We start from the raw sequence: 20,990 nt of genomic DNA, 5'->3' as shown, positions 1-20,990 counted from the left end.
TCCTAAGGAATTGCCTAGTTCATTATCAACGCATGGTGGGAAGATTTCCGGGGCAACTGGACAGTTTTAGGCCTTTTGGACTACACAGCAGAGTACAATTGCTTGGCATGGTCTGGGCACACAAACAAGCATTACTGCTCAGCATGGGGCAGATGGACTTCTTGGTGTCTGAGAGGGGGTTCTGATCCTGTGAGGGCAGAAATTATCCTCGTGGTGGATTATTTGTCAGAGCAGACAGACTAAGGCGTTGTCTATCAAACAATCAATTTTGTCTGTGGTCTCAGTAGGGCATCAGTCAGTTAATGGGTTCACAGTCAGGGAGCACTGACTTATTTGCAATCTTCTGAGAGATGCCAGATTGATGTCATGTCCAGGCTTCAGCTAGGAATATGTTAATTAAACAGAGTGCAGCAAGCTCATAGAGAGACGCATCAATCCCTGATAGTTTCCAAGTAATCACACTAAACGCAAATAATGTTGAAAAATAGAATATAGTGTGCACCTCCACCAAAGGTCCTGCTGCACCAAGGAACCACAGGGGTGAAAAACACACCCCAATTGTTAAAGAAGAAAAGATTGGGTGGTGCACCACTTAGATTGTAGACATATTATTTGTATAATACTTGTAGAGAAGTCCCAAATAATTAGATAGGTGATGATACAAGGTTGCTGTTCTTATTCTTCCAGAAATTCTTTTTATTTGATCGAGAATACTTTGTACAACAGTAAGTTGATGAACAAGCAGCCAACGCGTTTCGCCCTATACAATTGGGCTTCTTCAGGGCTGAAAAGTTGTTCGCAAGATATGTATGAACGCAAACCAATTTTCAGAATACTGAAAAGATATGAGTATATAAGTTCGTAAGTAGATAAGGTGGAACGGGCCGGTCAGCAGCACAGCGAGAGAACAGAGAGACGGGCCCGGTCGTGTTGCCACCAGTCAAGTAGAAAAGAGTAAATAGCGCGTATCGCAGTAGCATGGGGCAGATGGACTTCTTGGTGTCTGAGAGGGGGTTCTGATCCTGTGAGGGCAGAAATTATCCTCGTGGTGGATTATTTGTCAGAGCAGACAGACTAAGGCGTTGTCTATCAAGCAATCAATTTTGTCTGTGGTCTCAGTAGGGCATCAGTCAGTTAATGGGTTCACAGTCAGGGAGCACTGACTTATTTGCAATCTTCTGAGAGATGCCAGATTGATGTCATGTCCAGGCTTCAGGTAGGAATATCTATGGGACATCCAAAAGGCGCTTAATCTTTTCCCATCTTCGCTGGCAAATGAGAGTCTATCCAAGAAGCAGTTTTCTCCTACGCAAAATACCTCATATTAAAGCTACTGACCTTCCAGATCATATCTTCATGCCAAATGAAGCCATGTTCACAATTGCCAGGCTGTCAGCTGTGTAGCAAATGATTCAAGGAGTAAGAAAATTGTGAAATATTTTTTCTGTGAAATCTTCAAAGTATTCATGCATTTGAATGCATATCTACCTTGCATGCCCTTTTTTTAACCAAACATGATGAAGAATTTTAGCCTCTGTATCCTCTCCTTTAGACTGCATAATGACATTCCTAAACCCCTGGGTGCCTGGAGCAAGCTGGTCTCGTCCTGGGCACACGGTTCTCGTGTGCCTGGGAGGAGACCAGCTCGTCCTGCACCTGGCCCATGGGGGGAGCGCTAGCGCTGCCCCTATGAGATCCCCTCCCACCCCCCCTCCCCAGTCAGGGATGGAAGGGGAATCGCTTTCCCTTCCAGTCCCAACCCCCCCACCACCCAGTGACATCTGATGACGTCAGCGCCACGTCATCAGAGGTCACATCCGATCGCGCTGGAAGCATGAAAAGAAATGCAAAAGCATTTCTCTTCCGAACGGGAGGTGGGAGAGGCATGAAAGGAAAAACCTTTCCTTTCATCTCTCTCGAAGCATTTCTGCTGCCCGATCACCAGGGATTTTATTTTTGTATATTTCAATAAGGGGAGCGGCCCCTTGGGCAAGTGCCGCTCCCCAGGGGGCCAGATCATTTTTAGGCCATTTCTCCAAAATAAGAGGGTGGGAGTATGGCCATACCCCCACCCCAAATAAATGGGGCCAAAGTTGTTCTGCCCACTAGTGGGCAGATTGGGCAATTACCCCCCGATCCACACCCTGGGGGGGCAGAAAGTCTATTAGATGCCAGGGAATTAAAAAATAAAATAAAACAGGGGGGGGGGGTGGCTACCAACCAGTATGGGCCTGATTATGCTCCCACTCCAACTAAAGGGGGTAACAGTCTTTCAGCTCTCCCCGCACACTAAAACATCTTATGCCACGGCAAGCAAGGGAACATTTGATTATTTGGGGTTTTGGTTTTACATTTGGGCCATCAGAGCTTGGTTACTCTCAAAATCGTCCCACTTGGAATGGTGAGGGCTGCACTTTTTTTACTTTGGGGCGCTGCCATGTAGAAAAATCCACAAGACCTAGACACATCTGAAAACTAAACATCTGGTTGATTCCAGGTTGGTGTGCTTCACATGCACCCCACACCATTTTCTTACCCACAATGCCCTGCAAACCTCCAACTTTGCTGGAAATCACACATTTTTCCCACATTTTTGTGATGGAACCTTCCGGAATCTGCAGGAATCCACAAAATTCCTACCACCCAACATTGTCTCATCTATACCGATAATAATTCCGCTGCACTTGTCATCCTAAAAATGTTCAAACTGCCCTTTTGGACCCGCTTTGGTTCCCCCTCAATTTTGACATGTTTCTGGCTCTTCCCTGTCACAGGCCCACCTACACAAGTCAGGTATCATTTTTACCAGGAGACTAAGGGAAACATTGGGTGGTAGAAATGTGTCCCGGTGCGGTGATCTCACACAGAAATGTGGGGAAAATGTGATTCTTTTTTTAGCTACATTTGAGGTTTGCTGAGGATTCTGGGTAAGAAAACAATGGGGGATCCACGCAAGTCACACCTCCCTGGACTCCCTCGTGGCTAGTTTTCAGAAATGTCTGGGTTTGGTAGGTTTCCCAAGATGGCTTCTGAGCCCAGGACCAAAAACGCAGGTGCCCTTCCCCTCAAAAACAGGTAGTTTTGTATTTGATCATTTTGATGTATCCAGATATTGTTTTGGGGCATTTCCTGTCACGAACACTAGGCCTACCCACAGAAGTGAGGTACCATTTTTATCAGGAGACTTGGGGAACGCTGGGTGGAAAGAATTTTGTGGCTCCTCTCAGATTCCAGAACTTTCTGTCACCGAAATGTGAGGAAAAGGTGTTTTTTTGGCCAAATTTTGAGTTTTGCAAAGGATTCTGGGTAACAGAACCTGGTGAGAGCCCCACAAGTCACCCCATCTTGGATTCCCATAGGTGTCTAATTTTCAAAAATGCTCAGGTCTGCTAGGTTTCCCTAGGTGCCGGCTGAGCTAGAGGCCAAAATCTACAGCTAGGCACTTTGCAAAAAACAGCTGTTTCCTGTGGGAAAATGTGATGTGTCCATGTTTCATTTCCTGTCGCGAGCATTAGGCCTATCCACGCAAGTGAGGTACCATTTTTATCGGGAGACTTGGGGGAACACAGAATAGCAAAACAAGTGTTATTGCCCCTTGTCTTTCTCTACATTTTTTCCTTCCAAATGTAAGACAGTGTGTAAAAAAGACATCTATTTGAGAAATGCCCTATAATTCACATGCTAGTATGGGCACCCCGGAATTCAGAGATGCGCAAATAACCACTGCTTCTCAACACCTTATCTTGTGTCCATTTTGGAAATACAAAGAATCTCTTGATACCTATTTTTCACTCTTTATATTTCAGCAAATGAATTGCTGTATGCCCGCTATAGAATGAAAACACATTGCAAGGTGCAGTTCATTTATTGGCTCTGGGTACCTAGGGTTTTTGATGAACCTACAACGGTATATTGCTTTAAAAAATCTGACATCGCAGGAAAAAGTTACAGAGTAAAACGTGGAGAAAAATGGCTGTTTTTTTTTACCTCAATTTCAATATTATTTTCATTTCAGCTGTTATTTTCTGTAGGAAACCCTTGTAGGATCTACACAAATTACCCCTTGCTGAATTCAGAATGTTGTCTACTTTTCGGAAATGTTTAGCTTTCCGGGATCCAGCATTGGTTTCACACCCATTTCTGTCACTAACTGGAAAGAGGCTGAAAACACAAAAAAATAGTAAAAATGGGGTATATCCCAGTAAAATGCCAAAATTGTGTTGAAAAATTGGGTTTTCTGATTCAAGTCTGCCTGTTCCTGAAAGTTGGGAAGATGGTGATCTTAGAGCCGCAAACCCTTTGTTGATGCCAGTTTCAGGGGAAAAACCACAAGCCTTCTTCTGCAGCCCTTTTTCCCCTTTTTCTTTTTGAAAAAAACGAACTTTTTGCTGTATTTTGGCTAATTTCTTGGTCTCCTTTAGGGGAACCCACAAGCTCTGGGTACCTCTGAAATCCCTAGGATGTTGGAAAAAGGACGCAAATTTGGCGTGGGTAGCATATGTGGACAAAACGTTATGAGGGCGTAAGCGCAAACTGCCCCAAATAGCCAAAAAAAGGCCTGGCACCAGAGGGGGAAAAGGTCTGGCAGCGAAGGGGTTAAGTGACTTTACAGGCCTTCCTTAAGAAAGGTAAACATCAACACTTAAGAAGACATTTTGAGAAAACTGCTCCAGGGTCCATTCAGGTGGGCAAAACTATTCAGGACTTATGACTATACATGGAAATCCCCTGCGAGAGAATAATATATACATTTTTGGAGCTTACTGGCATTTTTGGAGCTTACGGGCATGTGAGGCTGTTTTTGGTGGGCAGTTGCATTGAGAATATCACGAAAGTGGCAAACTGGTCCACAGACTCCACTTTTCAGAAACTGTATTTCAAGCATGTTCAGGTTGTATGGTGAGCATGTTTTGAACTTACAGAATCTGATCCTCCGGATCCTGACATGGAATGTAAAATGTCTGAGCTATCTTGAAGGAAAGTTAAAATTCTATTAAGGGCATGAAGGTCAGGATTATCTTTCTAGCTGGTGGACACTAACTCACGCCAGGAAGTTAATGTGTAGTATGTAGTTGCTTCAGGATTTCACTCAATGTGTAGTTCAGTGGCGGCAAGAGTAAAAAGTAGCAGTCAGCATGTTTTGTTTTGCATTTAGGGGGAGATCAGAAGTGGTGTGAGATGCTGTGTGTGCTTTCCAATGCAAAGATGTTTTGCATTTTGCGAAGAAAGAGAAAGTGCTCTAGTTTTATATGAGCTTATGGACAATACCAAGAATGCTTGCAGCTTGACCTTTTGCTACATTCTCAACAGTTTGCGGCATATGTAAGTTAATATGTTTTTTGTTAAGGTTGATTTGCAAAGAATAAAGAAGAAACAGGCTGCTTAATTCTTGCATTCATGTCTTCACTAGAATCTTAACATTTCTTCTCAATACCTAGGAAATGTTACATTTATAAAATTATTTCTCTATCTGCAATATTTAGTTATACAACTGTGTGGAACTTCTATACTCGTCATCCAGATAAGGGATATTACTCCAACGCTATGCTCTAGGTAAGGGCTATGAGCTTCCTTAGCATCTGGTACATATGTAGATTACTAGTCTGACACTGTTTCACACCAAATTGGTTTTCAGTAGGCTTTTGCCCTCCCATAACATCATTGGATACTTTCTAGTATTTTAATCATATTAAAGTCACACCCTTCTAAATGGTCTTCAATTTGAATGTCAACCATTTCTCCTGTTAGTTGCAACTGTTGTAGCTTTTCATGGCATGATCCTATCTAATCATACAGTTGGGAACAACAATGTTTTACAAGTGCCCATATGTATTTTAAACTCAACCATGGCTTTGCTCATAATATTAAGTGATCCTAAAACTGTTATAGATAATAAAAATTGAGTTCTAAGTGATGTTTTGTTCTCATCTAGTCAAGCATTAAGCAGTCACATGAAGACAGCAATACCTGTAAGTATCCTCAGGATACGTTTTCTGAACATAGTCCTGTAACTCCATCTGTGCCTTCTCTTGAAATTGTTCAATTTGGCTTGTACTTGTCATACCAGGGTGATCTAGGGAAAGAATTGAAATATTTGTAAACATTTTTTGGAAAACTCCATCCTAATGTAATTGTTAGAAATCATAGTGCTCATTTCTATATGCACTGTCTCGAATCAGGCATGCCATAACCTCTTAATTGGAGTACCCTTGAAACTGACCAAAATACTGTTTTGTTAGTTAAATGACAGAGCATAAAAATTGTACTGAGTTAATGCTTTACCACCAAAAAGTAAAGGCTTCTTTCATGTATTTGCTCTTGAGGACGTCAATTGATGCAATAAAATGATTTCTGCTAATAATTCTGATTTATCTTTACAATGAAAGTATATCTAACATTTCTTGTCCTTTGAGTTCACCTGCACCTTCTCAACTTTTGAGTACGGACCTGGAAAATTACCTTATTTCTAACATGAAAGCGTTAAATTAAATTAAATCGGCACCTTGATGCTCTTTCTCCCTTTTCTCCAATGGAGAATTGGCCAAGACATCTCAGGAATTCTTTCTCCCTCATTAAAGCAATGAGGTGGAAACTTTAATTTCTAATTCTAAATCAAGCTGAAGATTCATGCTGTGTTGCTGTCATGAGAAAAATGGCACTTTGTATAATTAGTCTTGTGGCAGAACTAGCTAACGGCCATCTTATTTTTGGTATAGTGCCAGATTTCTGGAAACTTCATAGTGAAAAGGCCCAATGTTGATTATACTGTCACAAATAACAAATAATGACTGGTCGATTACACTTCGACAAACTCCAAGAAAGCCACTGGAGAGGATGATTGCAAAACAGTTGTTGAGTTTCCCTAAAGATGTCTATGTTTTAGTTACTTGGCAAACTGGCTTTCATTAGTCTGTGGAACAAATCTACAATGGTCATCGCTTTTGATGAGATAAGAGCCATATTAGTTAAGCGATCCTTCCAATTTACATAACCATGTTCAATATCATGGACCACTGGCTGTTGCAAAGGTTTTAAGTTGTTGGTGTCAGAAGTGTTGTGGCAAAATAATGCTTCCTTTTTAATTGGGTCCTATCTATCCGTTGCACTTCCACCATTTACATCTGCTAAGACAGCTGTTACTTGAGTAGTTACACGGAGCTCATGATTAGGCCCTATTCTGTTTAATATCTATGTGCATCCCTTGACAGCTTTTATAAGATTTTTGTAAGGTTCTTTGTTGCACATTATGGTTTTGTGATGATACCTAAATATTTTTTGACTGGATCAGCAGGTGCCATCATTAGTCTTGAAAATGAGAATTTCCCTTTCTCCCATTCATGAGTGGATGATCAATGCTATTTGAAATTAAACACAAGCAAAACTGAGACTGTCCTTTTGTGCAACCACCTCTAGCACTGGGACTACTGTAAGTGGACTTCTTTGATCCCTGTATTCAAGGTTAAATTGATGGGTATCACATTAAATTAGGAAAACACACTGGAATTTCAGATTAAATTGGTTGTGAGTTACTGTTTTTTCAATCTTCACTTGTTGAGAAAAAGTTTTCCTATTATATAAAAAACAGACTTGCCTCTTTAGTTTCTAAATGTGCTATATACGATTAACTGTTGCAAGAGCCTGTAGTTAGGTCTGCCTAACTATCTCCTTTTTGCACTTGAAAAGACAATGAGATTAGCCAAAGTCCTCTGAAAATCGGCCAATGTTTATTTGGACCTAGGGGATTTACACAGGTGGACAGCTGAACGGCAGGCAATTTTAAAATGCCTCTGTATGTTGTAAAGCGTTTTAGACGGCACAGAAAATTAAAAAATAGTCTGAATATTTCAGCCTTAATCTGCATCTGCTCTATCTGTTTGGAGAATCTGCTCCTACTGAATATCCCTATCATACAAAAACAGCACTGATGTTGCCGTTTCTCTAATTAGTTCCTAGGATCTGGAACAATCTACCTACCAAACGGAGAATAATGGACAATTACCTTTGGTTCCACAAGGCTTTATTATTTTTCTTTTTTTGCTTGCTATAATATGCTGTTGCTTGCTTCCTTATTTCACTTTATTGGCCTTTTAGCATCATGTAGCCTTTTAGGTGTGTGCATGATTCATAATTAACAAGTGAAATCAAATCACTTTTGGAAGGTGAATTAGGCAGTTGCCTATAATCTGGGTAACACTATCCAATAACTCCTCTCCTTGATGTCAGACAGTGGCTAAAATCTTGCTAATATTACTACTGCCTTCATTTATGTAGCACAAGGTCATGCAAAGCTTTTACCACTGCTTCCAGCCAAGGCAAGATGGTGTTGCTACACCACACAAGGTGCAAACATTCTAGAAGGACACTCCCTGAAGTGATGTTATGGTGGGGCAAAGGTGCTTTCACACTCCACACTAAAAAAATGTTTAAAAACTGATTCAAACTTAAAATTAGAACGGGTTGTCAAATAATTAACCTCTATAATGAAGCAATGAAGGAGGCAGTACAGCTATGAAGTGCAGAAAGGTATGGTATCTACTAGAAAGTGTTACTGAACATGGGTACTATACTTCTAAAGGCTATTCCTTCAGACCTCTTCTTCCTATTTGGAACACCTCAAAACAAATGCTAAAGTTGGGAGAAGGCCTAAGGAGTCTTATCAAAACTGCTGTACAGGAAGGCATTTTGTGATCTGTAGAACCAAAAAGGACTTCAGCTCTTTAGTGAAAGTATTAACCAACAACTTGACTCCTTGTAGATGACTGTAACTGTCTTTGCCTAATACACGTATATGTGATTGTCCTACTTCTCAAGAGTGAGCTTTTATACTCCAGGTGGCCCTTAATGAATTAGGGTATAGAGAGTTTGGTACAGAGAATGGCAGTCTGGGATATTGAGCACATCTTCTTTCCAATCTTAAAATCGGCAAAACCAATAAAATTGCTGTTCAAGTCTGATTGTCATAGTTGAATCTGGCTTACGTGCTGGAGTCTGGTCAGGTGTTCTTTGCTGTGTGTGCTCCTCCCCCTCCTCTGCTGGGACTTGGACTGGCATCTTGCTGCCGGCTCGCGGCCACAGCTAAACAAAATCCAGCCAGGTTAGCTGGCACTACTGCACTCACAACTTGGACTCCTGGAAGTGAAAGGTATGTGACTGCTCTGTGAATTCACTGCAGGGATTCCAGGTGCCCACAACACTTGATTGGGCTGTAAAGTGCTTCACAGAGCTGCAGGGAGTCGGCTAGAGTCGGCTGCAGTTATAGTGGGGTGGGGTGGCAGCATCTGGGTGCTTCAGCCCCTTAGGTTGCAGACCCTATTACCAACAACTGGATGGGGTGACAGGCTGTGAAGCAACATGGCCCAATCTCATTTCGTGCTTTATGTTTTATTCATGCTATCTGAGTCTTCAAAGAGACTTAATTGTTCTATTTGCCATTGCCGCACTGCTTGCTCTATGAATGCATTCCTATCTTCACCTCCCCCATCTGCTATAAGTTATACAACTACATGGTTATAGCGCTATAAATCTAACCTTCCGTGAAGAGGTTCTGCCACTTAAGCGAGGGCTTCTGGAACTGTGTTGTTGATCACTAGGTGAAAGGCAAAGGTAAAACGAACTGGGAATGATGCCCTTATTCTCCCAAATCACAAGAGTGAACTTGATTGACAGGGGTGAACCAATGTACATAGTATTACATAGAATAAGAACTCGGTCCCCAAAGCCGCTAAAGTCCACCCACAATCAGTCTGAAATGATGGAATTACACAACCCAGAATTGCACATCATTTGAGTTAATCAGAGCCAGGAAAATCTGTATGAAGAACCTTCCTCGTATATCACTAAAGAAACATTGACAGGTCTGTTAAGACCAAATTCATTGTAACCTGAAAATGGGAGAATCAAGCATCTTGAACTACACAAATCTATAAGCAACATACCCCAATACCAAAAACAACCACAGGACAGCAATTAATATGTGACTGGTTAAAAACAACAGCGACACTGAAGAAGTGTGATCTACCTTCAACAGTAGTTGTTAAAAATAAGGAAACAAATGACTGTGACATAGACACCCATTCACTATTTAAAAAACAGCAGAAATAAATACCACCCCTTATGCCCAGTAGTCACTGAGTAACAATTCTGATCCTGACTCTAATGTATATAAGAAAACTGGGCATCAAAGATCTCTGTGCTGATCAACACGGTCCCTGGAAAGCTCCTTGGACAACTCAAAACTGTTGTACACTAAATGGACTATTTGTACCCCACATCACCAAAAACTATCTGTATCACTTCAAACTTCTATTCTAAATAGGATATGAACAATCGGTTTCCTGACCAAACAGAGGAAGAGATCACTCAACTTGCCTACCCGGTATTAGATGCTATGGAAGCAATCAGTGCTACAGTGACACAGATGTTGGATACTTTGATAAACAATCATTATTAATTTCAGGGCAGATTTCTCTATTGAAAAATAATAATGCTGATCTAAAAATATTACAAAAAGGTTCCAAATCATTAACAAAAATAGATCAAATGCTAACTAGATTTGAAATCAATACAACCAACTTTTCTTGCATGGATGACATCATCGACTTATTGCAATTACTTCCAATAAAAATTCAAAATCAGCTGGGGAATGCTGAAGCTCCAATGTCGCACTATTCTGTGCCAAGAAGAAAATAAGTTACTTACCTGTAACTGTAGTTCTCCAGTATTGGAATCTTTCATAGATTCACATGCTTGAATCCTTCCCCGTCGTCGAGATGGTAGCCCCGGTATATCAAAACAGCTATACACATAAGCTACTGCAATGAAAAAAGGCCTATAGGCTTTCACTTTAGTAGCCTATCCTTATCACTATGAGTAAAAGGACCAAAGCAAGGCCCAGCCAATCAGGCTTCCCCTCCTTCTAGAACCCTCCTGAGAGGAGCTCCCTTCCCTCAGATTTTCTCAAGCACGTGTGCTATAGTATCTGAAGAAGACAGGAAAAGGTGAGCTTCCCAGGGGAGGAGGCAGGGTCGCATGTGAATCTATGAAATATTCCAATACTGGAGAACTACAGTTACAGGTAAGTAACTTATTTTCTTACTCCAGTATTGGAACTTTCATAGATTCACCTGCTTGAATCAGAATAGCAAGCAGTAATGAAGCACATTGTATAGCATCAATCCATATGTATACCTGTTATATGCATATGTGTATATATATATATATATATAACTATATATATATATATATATATATAATCCTGGAAACATACATATATCAGCAACATCCTTAAAGAAAAAGATTATGTAGGAAATATACCATATTAGATAAGCAATAAGTATGACAAAAGAACGTTACCCTGAGTAGGTAAAACAAGAATATCACAGCCGTAAAGGAAGAAACAAACCTATAAAATGTGCGCGAAAGCGGACGGTAAAAAAGGAATAAAGAAATACAACAGCTCACCGTTACTGGAAAAGATGTCTTAACACCGCTTGTCCTACCGCCATATCACCTTGCTGAGTTTCCTCCAAACAGTAATGCCTTGCAAAAGTATGCTGACTTCCACGTGGCTGCCCTGAAGATGTCCTGAATGGGCACTCCTGCAAAAAGTGCCATGGATGCAGCCATTTTTCTTCTAGAATGTGCACGCGCTGGATTCTGCAAGGGTTTTCCTGCCGCTGTATGACAATAGTTATTCGCAGAGGTTATCCACCTCGCAATTCCCTGTTTAGATAATGCTCGTCCCTTAAGCAGAGCACTGAAAGCCACAAAAAGTTGGTTTGATTGTCTAAATTGTTTAGTTCTGTCAAGATAAAACTTCAGGCACCTCTGAACGTCCAAAGAATGCAGAGCTTGCTCCGCTGGTGTCGATGGGTTAGGAAAGTATGCCTTCAGTATCACCGGTTGGTTTATATGGAAATCCGACGGGACCTTGGGTATGAATTTTGGATTTGTTTGCAAAATTACCTTATCCCTGATAAGAATTGTAAGAAAGGATCCTAGATAGTGAATGCCTGTATCTCGCTCACTCTTCTGGCTGGGGTAAGAGCGAAAAGGAGAGAGACCCTCCATGATAGAAACTTCAAATCCGCTTTGTGGATTGGCTCAAACGGTGGTTTCATTAACTGAGACAAGACCAAATTAAGGTGCCATGATGGAGGAGGAGGCTCAACTGGGGGAAAGGACCTGAACAGACCCTTAACAAACAGTTTTATGACCCTTGCCGACCTCAAGGAGGCACGTTCTCTGTACACCTACAACGGGAAATCGCTGCCAGGTGGACCTTGATCGAGGAAATAGCCAAACCCGATCTGGCCAGGAGTAGAAGATAAGGTAGTATCTGCTACGGTGATGAAGAAAAGAGATGCACCTGAACTTGTGCACACCATGAGCAAAATCTCCTCCACTTCAGACAATATCATTTGTTGGTACTCTCAGCTGCAGCTCTGGCTAGGATGGCTCTGCAATCCGAAAGTATTTCTAGATGCGCCATCTCATGGTGTTCAGGAGCCAGGCTGTCAAGTGCAGTGAAGCCGGATCCGGGTGGAGAACTTGGCCCTCGTTCATCGTTAAAAGGGAGGGCATCACTGGTAGAGGGATGCTGCGGCTCTGCGAGAGGTGAAGGAGTTCCGTATACCAAAACTGACAATGCCATGCCGGAGCAATCAGAAGGAGCTTGCAGTGTTCGATCTTGATTTTCGCCAGAACTCTTGGTATCAGGGGAATGGGAGGAAAAGCATAAGCATAAATTCCTGACCATGCCATGGAAAATGCATTCCCCCAAGAGGCCCGATGTTAATCCGGACTTGCGAAGAAACGCCATTTCGCATTCTGCGGGGTGGCGAAGAGATCCAGGTTCGGTTTCCCCTATCGGGAGAAGACTTGATTCAAGACTCCTTGGTCCAACTCCCATTCGTGGTTGGATGACCGGGATCTGCTCAGGGAATCCGCAATGATGTTCTGTACGCCTGGGACATGTTCCGCTTGAAGGTTTACCTTGTGGCTGATAGACCATTCCCAAATGCGCTGAAATTCTCTCGATAAGAGCAGACACCTGGTTCCTCCCTGCTTGTTGATGTAATGCATTGTCGTTGTGTTGTCCGTCCGGATGGGATGAGAACTGATTAACCTCTTATTTTTGGGAGAAAAGCGCAAGTTGAACAGTATTCAATTTGAGGTAATTGATGTGAAAGACCTTCTGATGTGGCTTCCATTTGCCCCTGACTCATAGGTGCTGGAGGAAGGCACCCCATCCCTCGAGAGAAGCGTCCGTAGTTATCACTCAAGGTGCTTTTTGGGGAAGAAAAGAAAGCCCCTTCGCTAAGTGAGACTCCTGAATCCACCAAGATAGAGATTATATCATGGGATTTGTTATTCTGATGATATCGTCGAAAGATCCCATGGATTGTGTCCACTGAAGATCTAACTGCTCCTGTACGGGCCTCATTTTTAGACGACAGAAAGGCACCAGAGGAATGCAGAAGGACATCATCCCTAATACGGACTTGAAGAGGCGAACTGAAACGTACTTTCTTTTTTGTAAACGCCTCGCGAGGGATATGAGCTTTCTCCATCTGTCCTCTGTAGGGGCTGCATTGTTGGTGGAAGTGTCCAGTATTGCCCCTAAAAATGTTCTCCTCTTTAAGGGCTGGAATGCTGATTTTTCGCGATTGACCGTTATGCCCAGGCTCGTGAAGAGCTCGATACAAGATCTCGTGGACTTCCATGCCTGAGATCTGGATCTGTCTTTGACCAGCCAATCGTCCAGATACGGGAAGACTTGATGGTTCTGCTTTCTGAGGAAAGCTGCCACTGGAGCCAAGCATTTGGGGAAGATCCTGGGGGCCGATTTCAGGCCAAAGGGTAAGACTTTGAACTGGAAATGGTCTCCGGCTACTGCAAATCTGAGGTACCTTCCGTGGGAAGGGTGAATAGGGATATGGAAATATGCGTTGTGCAAATTGAGGGTGGCCATGTAATCCCCCGGATTTAGAAGGGATAGAATGTCTGATAGGGTGATCATACGGAATGATTGTTTCTTGAGATAAGTGTTGAGATCCCTGCGGTCTAAGATTGGATGGCAACTTTTCCGCTTCTTCGAACCAGGAAGAATCGGGAGTAGTAACCCTTTCCTCTGTCGTGATGTGGAACCCTTTCTATAGCTCCCTTGAGAAGCATGGACTCGACCTTCTGCTTGAGCAGATGCAAGTGCTTCACCTTTCGAGGAAGAGTAAGTTTTGTAGGAGGGTACTGCAGGAACTCCAAAGTATGGCCAAATTGAATGAGATTTAGGACCTATTGGTCTGATGTTATCTTCTGCCAATTGTGAAAGTAGAGGGAAGTCCTTCCCCCTAGTCTTGTGTCCAAGGGAAGGTTCATAGCCGGAGACTGTAGCAAGTCATTGTCTACGGTCTGTATCTTTGGTTGTCTTCCGGCCTTTCCTCTCTGCGAAGCTCTTGAATAAGCTGCCTGCGGAGGCATTCTTTGTTGGAACTGAGGGCGAAAGGAATGAGGTGCCGCAGAGACACAGGGGTATCTATACTGTTGGAAGCCTGGTCTATACGACGAATACCCCTGGCCTCTAGCTCCTCGAAAAGGGTGCCTTTTAAACTGCAGGGTGCCAAGAGACCTGGCTGTGTCAGTGTCCGTCTTTATTGACTGAAGCGCATCATCAATGTGCTTCCCGAATAGGGCTTCACCATCAAAAGGGAGGTCTAGAATTTTGTTCTGGACTTCGGGTCTAAACGAAGTCGCCCGGAGCCAACCTTGCCTCCTGAGAACCGCGCCACCTGCCATCTGATGGAAAGCCGTGGTGGCGATATCCATAGCACAGTCTATGACTTTGGCAGAAGACCTCTCCCCTTCTTGCAAGACTTTCTTGGATTCTAACTTAGAATCCTCTGGCAGTTGATCGAAATATGGCGCAATGTCAGCCCATAGCTGTTTATCATATCTGCCTATGATAGCCAAAGAATTAGAAGCCCTTATAATAAGCAAAGCCATCAAAGAAAAGTGTTTTCCTATATTATCTAGCCTCCTACCCTCCTTGTCCGGTGGGGCAGAGATTGGTGCTGAAGGGTTCCTAGATCTGCGCTGTGCCGCCTGGGCAATAACTGAGTCCGGTATGGGATGGCCCGTGAGGCAGGCCAGGGAGTCTTCAGGTGACTTATACTTTTTGTCAAGGCGAGGAAGAACCGGGGTGACCGTAGCCGGGTTCTTCATTACTTTGATGCCCTCATCCCAGATATAGTCCACAATCGGCATGGATTTTACACTTTTTTTAAATGGTTCCTTGAAATTATACAAGAAGCAGTTCATCTGCTTTGTGGGCATGGGCAACTCAAACCTCTTCGCAGCTCTTTCAAGCAAGTTGCGAAAACCGCCGATGTCACCAGGAGTGGAATCCACAGGAACCGGAGAGGGTGAGGACGGAATAGGAATTTGATAGTCGTCCCACTCTGTTATGGCATCCGGCAATTCTCCCTCCTCTCTGTCATCATCATCAGAAGAGGACAAATCCTGTGTAGGGATCGAAATTGGTGTCTGTGGTGGCACATGTAATGGCTGGACCCCTGGATAAACCGGAGTAGAAGAAAGTGGCACAGAGGGCGCAACAGAAGGCGGCTGAACTTCCAAGCCAGCTGGTGGAAACCGCCTCCTATAGTCATCCAACATGAGTTGCAAATCAGCTATGAGCGATCCTGGCAAAGAAACCATTTGCTCCTGATAGGGATACTGGTGTGATTGAGGATAATATGAGTGCGGATCATGCTGTGTGTCCTCCTATAGATCCTGGCACTTTACATGCAGTTCTGATGGGCTATGAGTTACCCCAAAAGGCCCTTCATCATCTGAATCCTCTTGTTCCAGTAAATGTGTAGGTACCAAGGCTGATACTCTACTTGGCGATGTCACCAATGGCGAAAGGAAATTAGACTTCCTATGTGTTTTAACTCTCATCGATGGCATCGTCGACGGCAACGTGGATGGTATCGTCGATGGGAACATAGATGGCATCGATGACGGCATCACGACGGCATCTTCGACGGAGACATCACTGACAATGGAGAAAATCTCGTTGACTAGGAAGCCGACGACGGTAGAATCAACGTAGACAGTCTCACTGGCGGCAGCATCGATGAAGGTCAGGCGATGGGCGAAGCAACCATAAACGCCATTGACGAGCACGTCGTCGAGATGATCGTTGATGAGGAAGACGCCGCTGTAGAGATTGCAGATGTTGTAGCAGTCAACAACGAGGCTGTAAAGACACCTTTAGACACTGCCGCCAACGGTGCTCTCGTTGACGATGTTGTTGTCGTCACAGATTTTTTAGATGGCCTCTTAAAGACATGTTTTACCACAGGAGGTGGCATTGGAGGCTCAGAAAGGACTCTTTTGCTGCACTATGAGGAGACAGATCATTGTTTAGAGTGTCTTTTAGATGGAACAGAACTCCTGTGAGGAGAACTGAAGGACTGCCAGCTTTAGAAGACACCTGTTTGGTCTTTTTATGAGCCTTCTTAGGTAGATCCTCAGATTGGTGGGCTTGAGGAGATCTGCCTCTTTTCTGTGGTTTTCTGGAGGAAGTTGAAGATTCCTCACTGTCAGAACCAGACACTGGGTTAGATCTGGACTTCAACTTCTGGAGCCAAAGTTGTAGCCTACCCTCTCTGTCCTTGAGGGTTTTGTTGGAAAAGGTCCTGAAAACCTTGCAGTCTTTGGCTACATGGTCAGGGCAGAGGTAATAAATGCAGTCCTTGTGTGGGTCTTCAAAGTGAAGTCTTACAGGCTCTGAAAAGACTTTTCTTTATCAGACATGATGAATTCTCCTCAAAATAGAGCCCCTTTAAGTAAAGTAAGAAGATGACACCTTACTTGCTGTAGGAAATCCTCTTTTCTGAAGAAAAAATAGTAGAAATGAACTTCTCTGAAGATTTGACTGAGCAGAGCTCAATAGAGACTCCCTAGCACGACGTGCGGTAGAAAATCTGAGGGAAGGGAGCTCCTCTCAGGAGGGTTCTAGAGGGAGGGGAAGCCTGATTGGCTAGGCATTGCTTTGGTCCTTTTACTCATAGTGATAAGGATAGAGTACTAAAGTCAAAGCCTTTAGGCCGTTTTTCATTGCAGTAGCTTATGTGTATAGCTGGTTTGATATACTGGGGGCTCCCATCTCGACTACCAGGAAGGATTCAAGCATGTGAATCTATGAAAGTTCCAATATTGGAGTAATTGTGGATATCTCCACTAGTGTAGCTAGAAGGTGTAACACAGGAAATATGAAACCCACTCACAACTTATAATGAATCGTTAGGCAATCAGTAAATACACTGTCAGGAAAAAGCAACAAATACATTGCTTAACACATGTTTCTACTAATGGAAGAAACTGAAGATGACAAGGGAATTTTGATCTTAGGAATCATAAACATAATAATGTATTTAAACCCTATGTAAGTAAATGCAGGCAAAAAAACTGAAGAGATTAAACAACAAAATGTATATTAATGACGAAAATAAAAAGTGGCCAACTTAACCAATGATGATCCAGGGAGCTACACAAAGTATCTGATTTTCAGCCACCCAGGCCAAAACTAAATAACTTGATTAATGCTAAGAAGCCAAGAATCTTTCAATGACATATTTATGGACCAAAACATTGTGTCCTTAATTTCTTCTACATTTCCTGTACAGTCTGATTTGACCCCCAACTTACAGTCATATGGTGAATGAGGCCCCTCAACCTGAAGCAAAAAAAGCTGTTATGGGAACCAGTTTACCCACTGAATCACTAAATACAAGTGAAACCTCAAAACCATTAAAAAATATTACAGCGGGCTATGAATACTTAGCCAAGACGCTTTCACCCAACATCTCCCCCTCTGCTTGAAAAAAGCGAAATCTGTCCATAAAACATTATGGAAACCAACAACTTACCACAGTTCAGATTATCTCAAGACTGAAAAAGGGCTTTACAATCAAAACCTGGAGCGACAACACCATTAAAAAGATAATCCTCCATCTACAACTTTTGTGTGGTTCAGTACTGGAAATAATATCCCTAAAACCACTGCATTAATTGATAACAACATCAAAATAAGCAAATTATATCTATGTTCAACGTAGAAATCAGAAGACCAGCACAATATCTTAAACTGCCAAAACACTCCTAAAGTTTTGCACTACTTTCCAGAAATAAAAGTAATAAATTCACACAGATCAGAGTCACATTGGGGATATTTCACAAACCACGTAGGCATCAGGAACAATAGGTTCAAAGGTTTGGGCAAGAAAAACTGACAAGGACATTAGTGTTTGCCAAGTTGAAAAACCAAATATCTGTATGTAGTCAAAGAAAACTTATTAAATTGGGAAAGCTCAATCCCTTCATTTAAAAGAACTTGTAACTTTAAAGAACCAGAACATCTCATTAATCATGTCAATCAATAAATCACAAGTGTTATCACCTGAATTACGGTGTACTATAAAAATCAATCTTTCACAGCATTTCTACCAATTAATAAACATTGAAGAATGATGCAACAATCTGAATTCTCAATTTGCTCCTGGAACATTGCTGACGTAAAAAAAAACAAATCAAGTTTGGTGGTAATAACCTACTTAGTTTTTAAACAAATACAAAGTGATCTGTTTTCAAGCATCCTGGAAAAATTGATTGTTCAATTTATCAAATTTCTTGACATATGAAATGATGGATACTAAAAATACATCTGGTTGCCCATGTGGAAGATTGCTATCCTTAACTAATAACAAAGTCCTCCATTATCAAATCTAGATATATTGATAGTTTCCTTAGAAGAAAAACATAACAAACACCTCCTAGTTATATATGTTTATTCTCTGCCATCTTTAATAAAGAAGAAAAACAAATATTCTTCTAGCTTAGAGTAACTGGTAATGATTCTGGAACATATGTTAAATTCTTTATACTTTTCACTGATGATTTTAATCCAAATCTGTAACAACCGTCTCAATCAGGTTGTCCTTTAGAAGATTCATCAGATGTAAGGCATAATACCCAAGAACCAGTTTTGTCAATCCTTAAACATAAAAAGATGTGCTCCTAAAACAACAACTACACATTTAATCTATTTTCTGATTTAGGTCGCCTACATTAAATGACAGACTTGCAAACGATCAATGGGCCAGAACAACATTTGAATCAGCGAACTTGAATAGCATACTCAATTTTACTTCATTACTTTTAACATATGTAAAATTTGGTAATTATTCGTAGAAGGAAAAGTCATCACGATGCATAGGAGATGCTACTACATCTTAGTCGTGACCAACATAACTTTTGCATGACGCCAAATGATGACTACACAGTATCAATAAATAACAAACTAATAAGATGGAATACAGACCTTACCTAAAACACACAATGATTACTGGAAGTAGACTGCATAACATCTACATTATTATCTGAAACCGAACAAAAACGTCAGAACTAGTTATTAGGCTAGGAATTACTTCAAATAATAGCTTCATTTCAAGTAAGTCAAATAACCTTGATAAACAGGAACAACAGCCAACCACATTAGAGAATGAATTTCTTAATTAAAATTGAAAAAGGAGTTTAAAAAAAAACTTAGAGCTCCTCACTTGACTGAGCGTGATCACCAGATTGAACATGCAGAGCTTTAGAACACTGATAAGATAGAAGGAATAAAGAAAACCTGTCTGTAAGAATCATGGACCATACTTGTTGAGGCTATAGAATCAAAGAACATAAAGCTTTTTTCGTCCCTGATTAAATATGAAACTGTGTCACACACAATATTCAACAATCATTTCATCTAGAACAACATGTGGGCAGTCTACATAAAGGACTATATATGAAGTAACATAATCGTTCATATTCCACAACTTCACTTAGTACAACCAAAAATTACATTACTCCTTTGATTTTAAAAAGTTGTTCTTCAAGACTGGTGTTCTGAATGGATTACCAACTAATGTCATGAAACATGATCTCACCCTATGGAGCTCCCCAATTTTTTCAACTATTCTTGCACTGAGACAATCCCTACATCATGGAAAGGTTCCATCATCCATCCTACTCACAAAAAGGCAATCCCAAACAGTATAGACTTTTAGAAACCTTCTAGACTGTGAAGACAAGTTATTGGCAAAACATCTACTTAATAAATTAACAAGCGAGGTGAATTAAAAGAACCGGATGCCTTTCAACCAAACAGGATTTCAAACTGGTTGTTCAGTTGTCAATAACATCATAGCATTGATACTTTTAACCAACAAGACAATCACTTAACACTATACTCTTTATGCTTGCTATATTGATTATAACACAGTTTTTGACAAAATAAATCATTTTGGCCCCTCTCCTGTTTTCACTATACATTTCGAACTTATAAATTTCTTGGACTGTAAACACGGTTTACCAGCTAAACTAGGCAACCATGCATAACCCACTTAGCTTATGCCAGCAACTTAGTAATCTTATCATTAACTTCAAGGAGGCTGCAACACCAGCTGTCCAAGTCAACAAATATAATCTTGAGAATGGACAGTCAGTTAGTCATTCAAAAACGAAGGTAATGACCTATGGTTACACAAAATCAATCAGCTTGGCAACTTGGCAGTACAACAGTATAACAAATTTACCAGTAAGAATATTTGCAAATTGTTATCAACATAAACCTGTCTTGGTCGGAGCACACCCTCATTAGTAAACAAAAATCAACCATGATTACTAAGTCTGTAAGAAAGTTTGCTAGACTTTACTGAGGAAGAGCAGTTGGGAACGCACCAACAGTACTGAATGTCAAGCCCATCCCTCTACTGCTTTACGTTTCTCTAAATTTAACAACAAAACAATAGTTCACTTGGAAAAGATATACAGGGAAAAGACAGCTATTTAATCTACATGCAAATACTATTCATAGTAAACACAGACTGGAATTAAATATGAAAATCATTGTCTACTTTTCACAGCCGTACCAATATATT

At 41.5% G+C, this 20,990-nt stretch overlaps 1 protein-coding gene across 1 annotated transcript in view; it reads right to left on the bottom strand.

Moving 5' to 3' along the window:
* NR2C2 (nuclear receptor subfamily 2 group C member 2) overlaps positions 1 to 20,990 on the bottom strand; it is a 418,562-nt gene that overhangs the window by 48,657 nt on the left and 348,915 nt on the right. The window contains exon 13 of the mRNA XM_069206302.1: positions 5,968 to 6,073. Coding sequence (XP_069062403.1) covers positions 5,968 to 6,073 — 106 coding nt within the window. The remainder of the gene's footprint in view (positions 1 to 5,967; positions 6,074 to 20,990) is intronic.

This window comes from Pleurodeles waltl, chromosome 9, assembly GCF_031143425.1.
Source record: "Pleurodeles waltl isolate 20211129_DDA chromosome 9, aPleWal1.hap1.20221129, whole genome shotgun sequence".
NCBI lineage: Eukaryota > Metazoa > Chordata > Amphibia > Caudata > Salamandridae > Pleurodeles > Pleurodeles waltl.
This window is presented reverse-complemented; position numbering and strand designations above follow the sequence as displayed.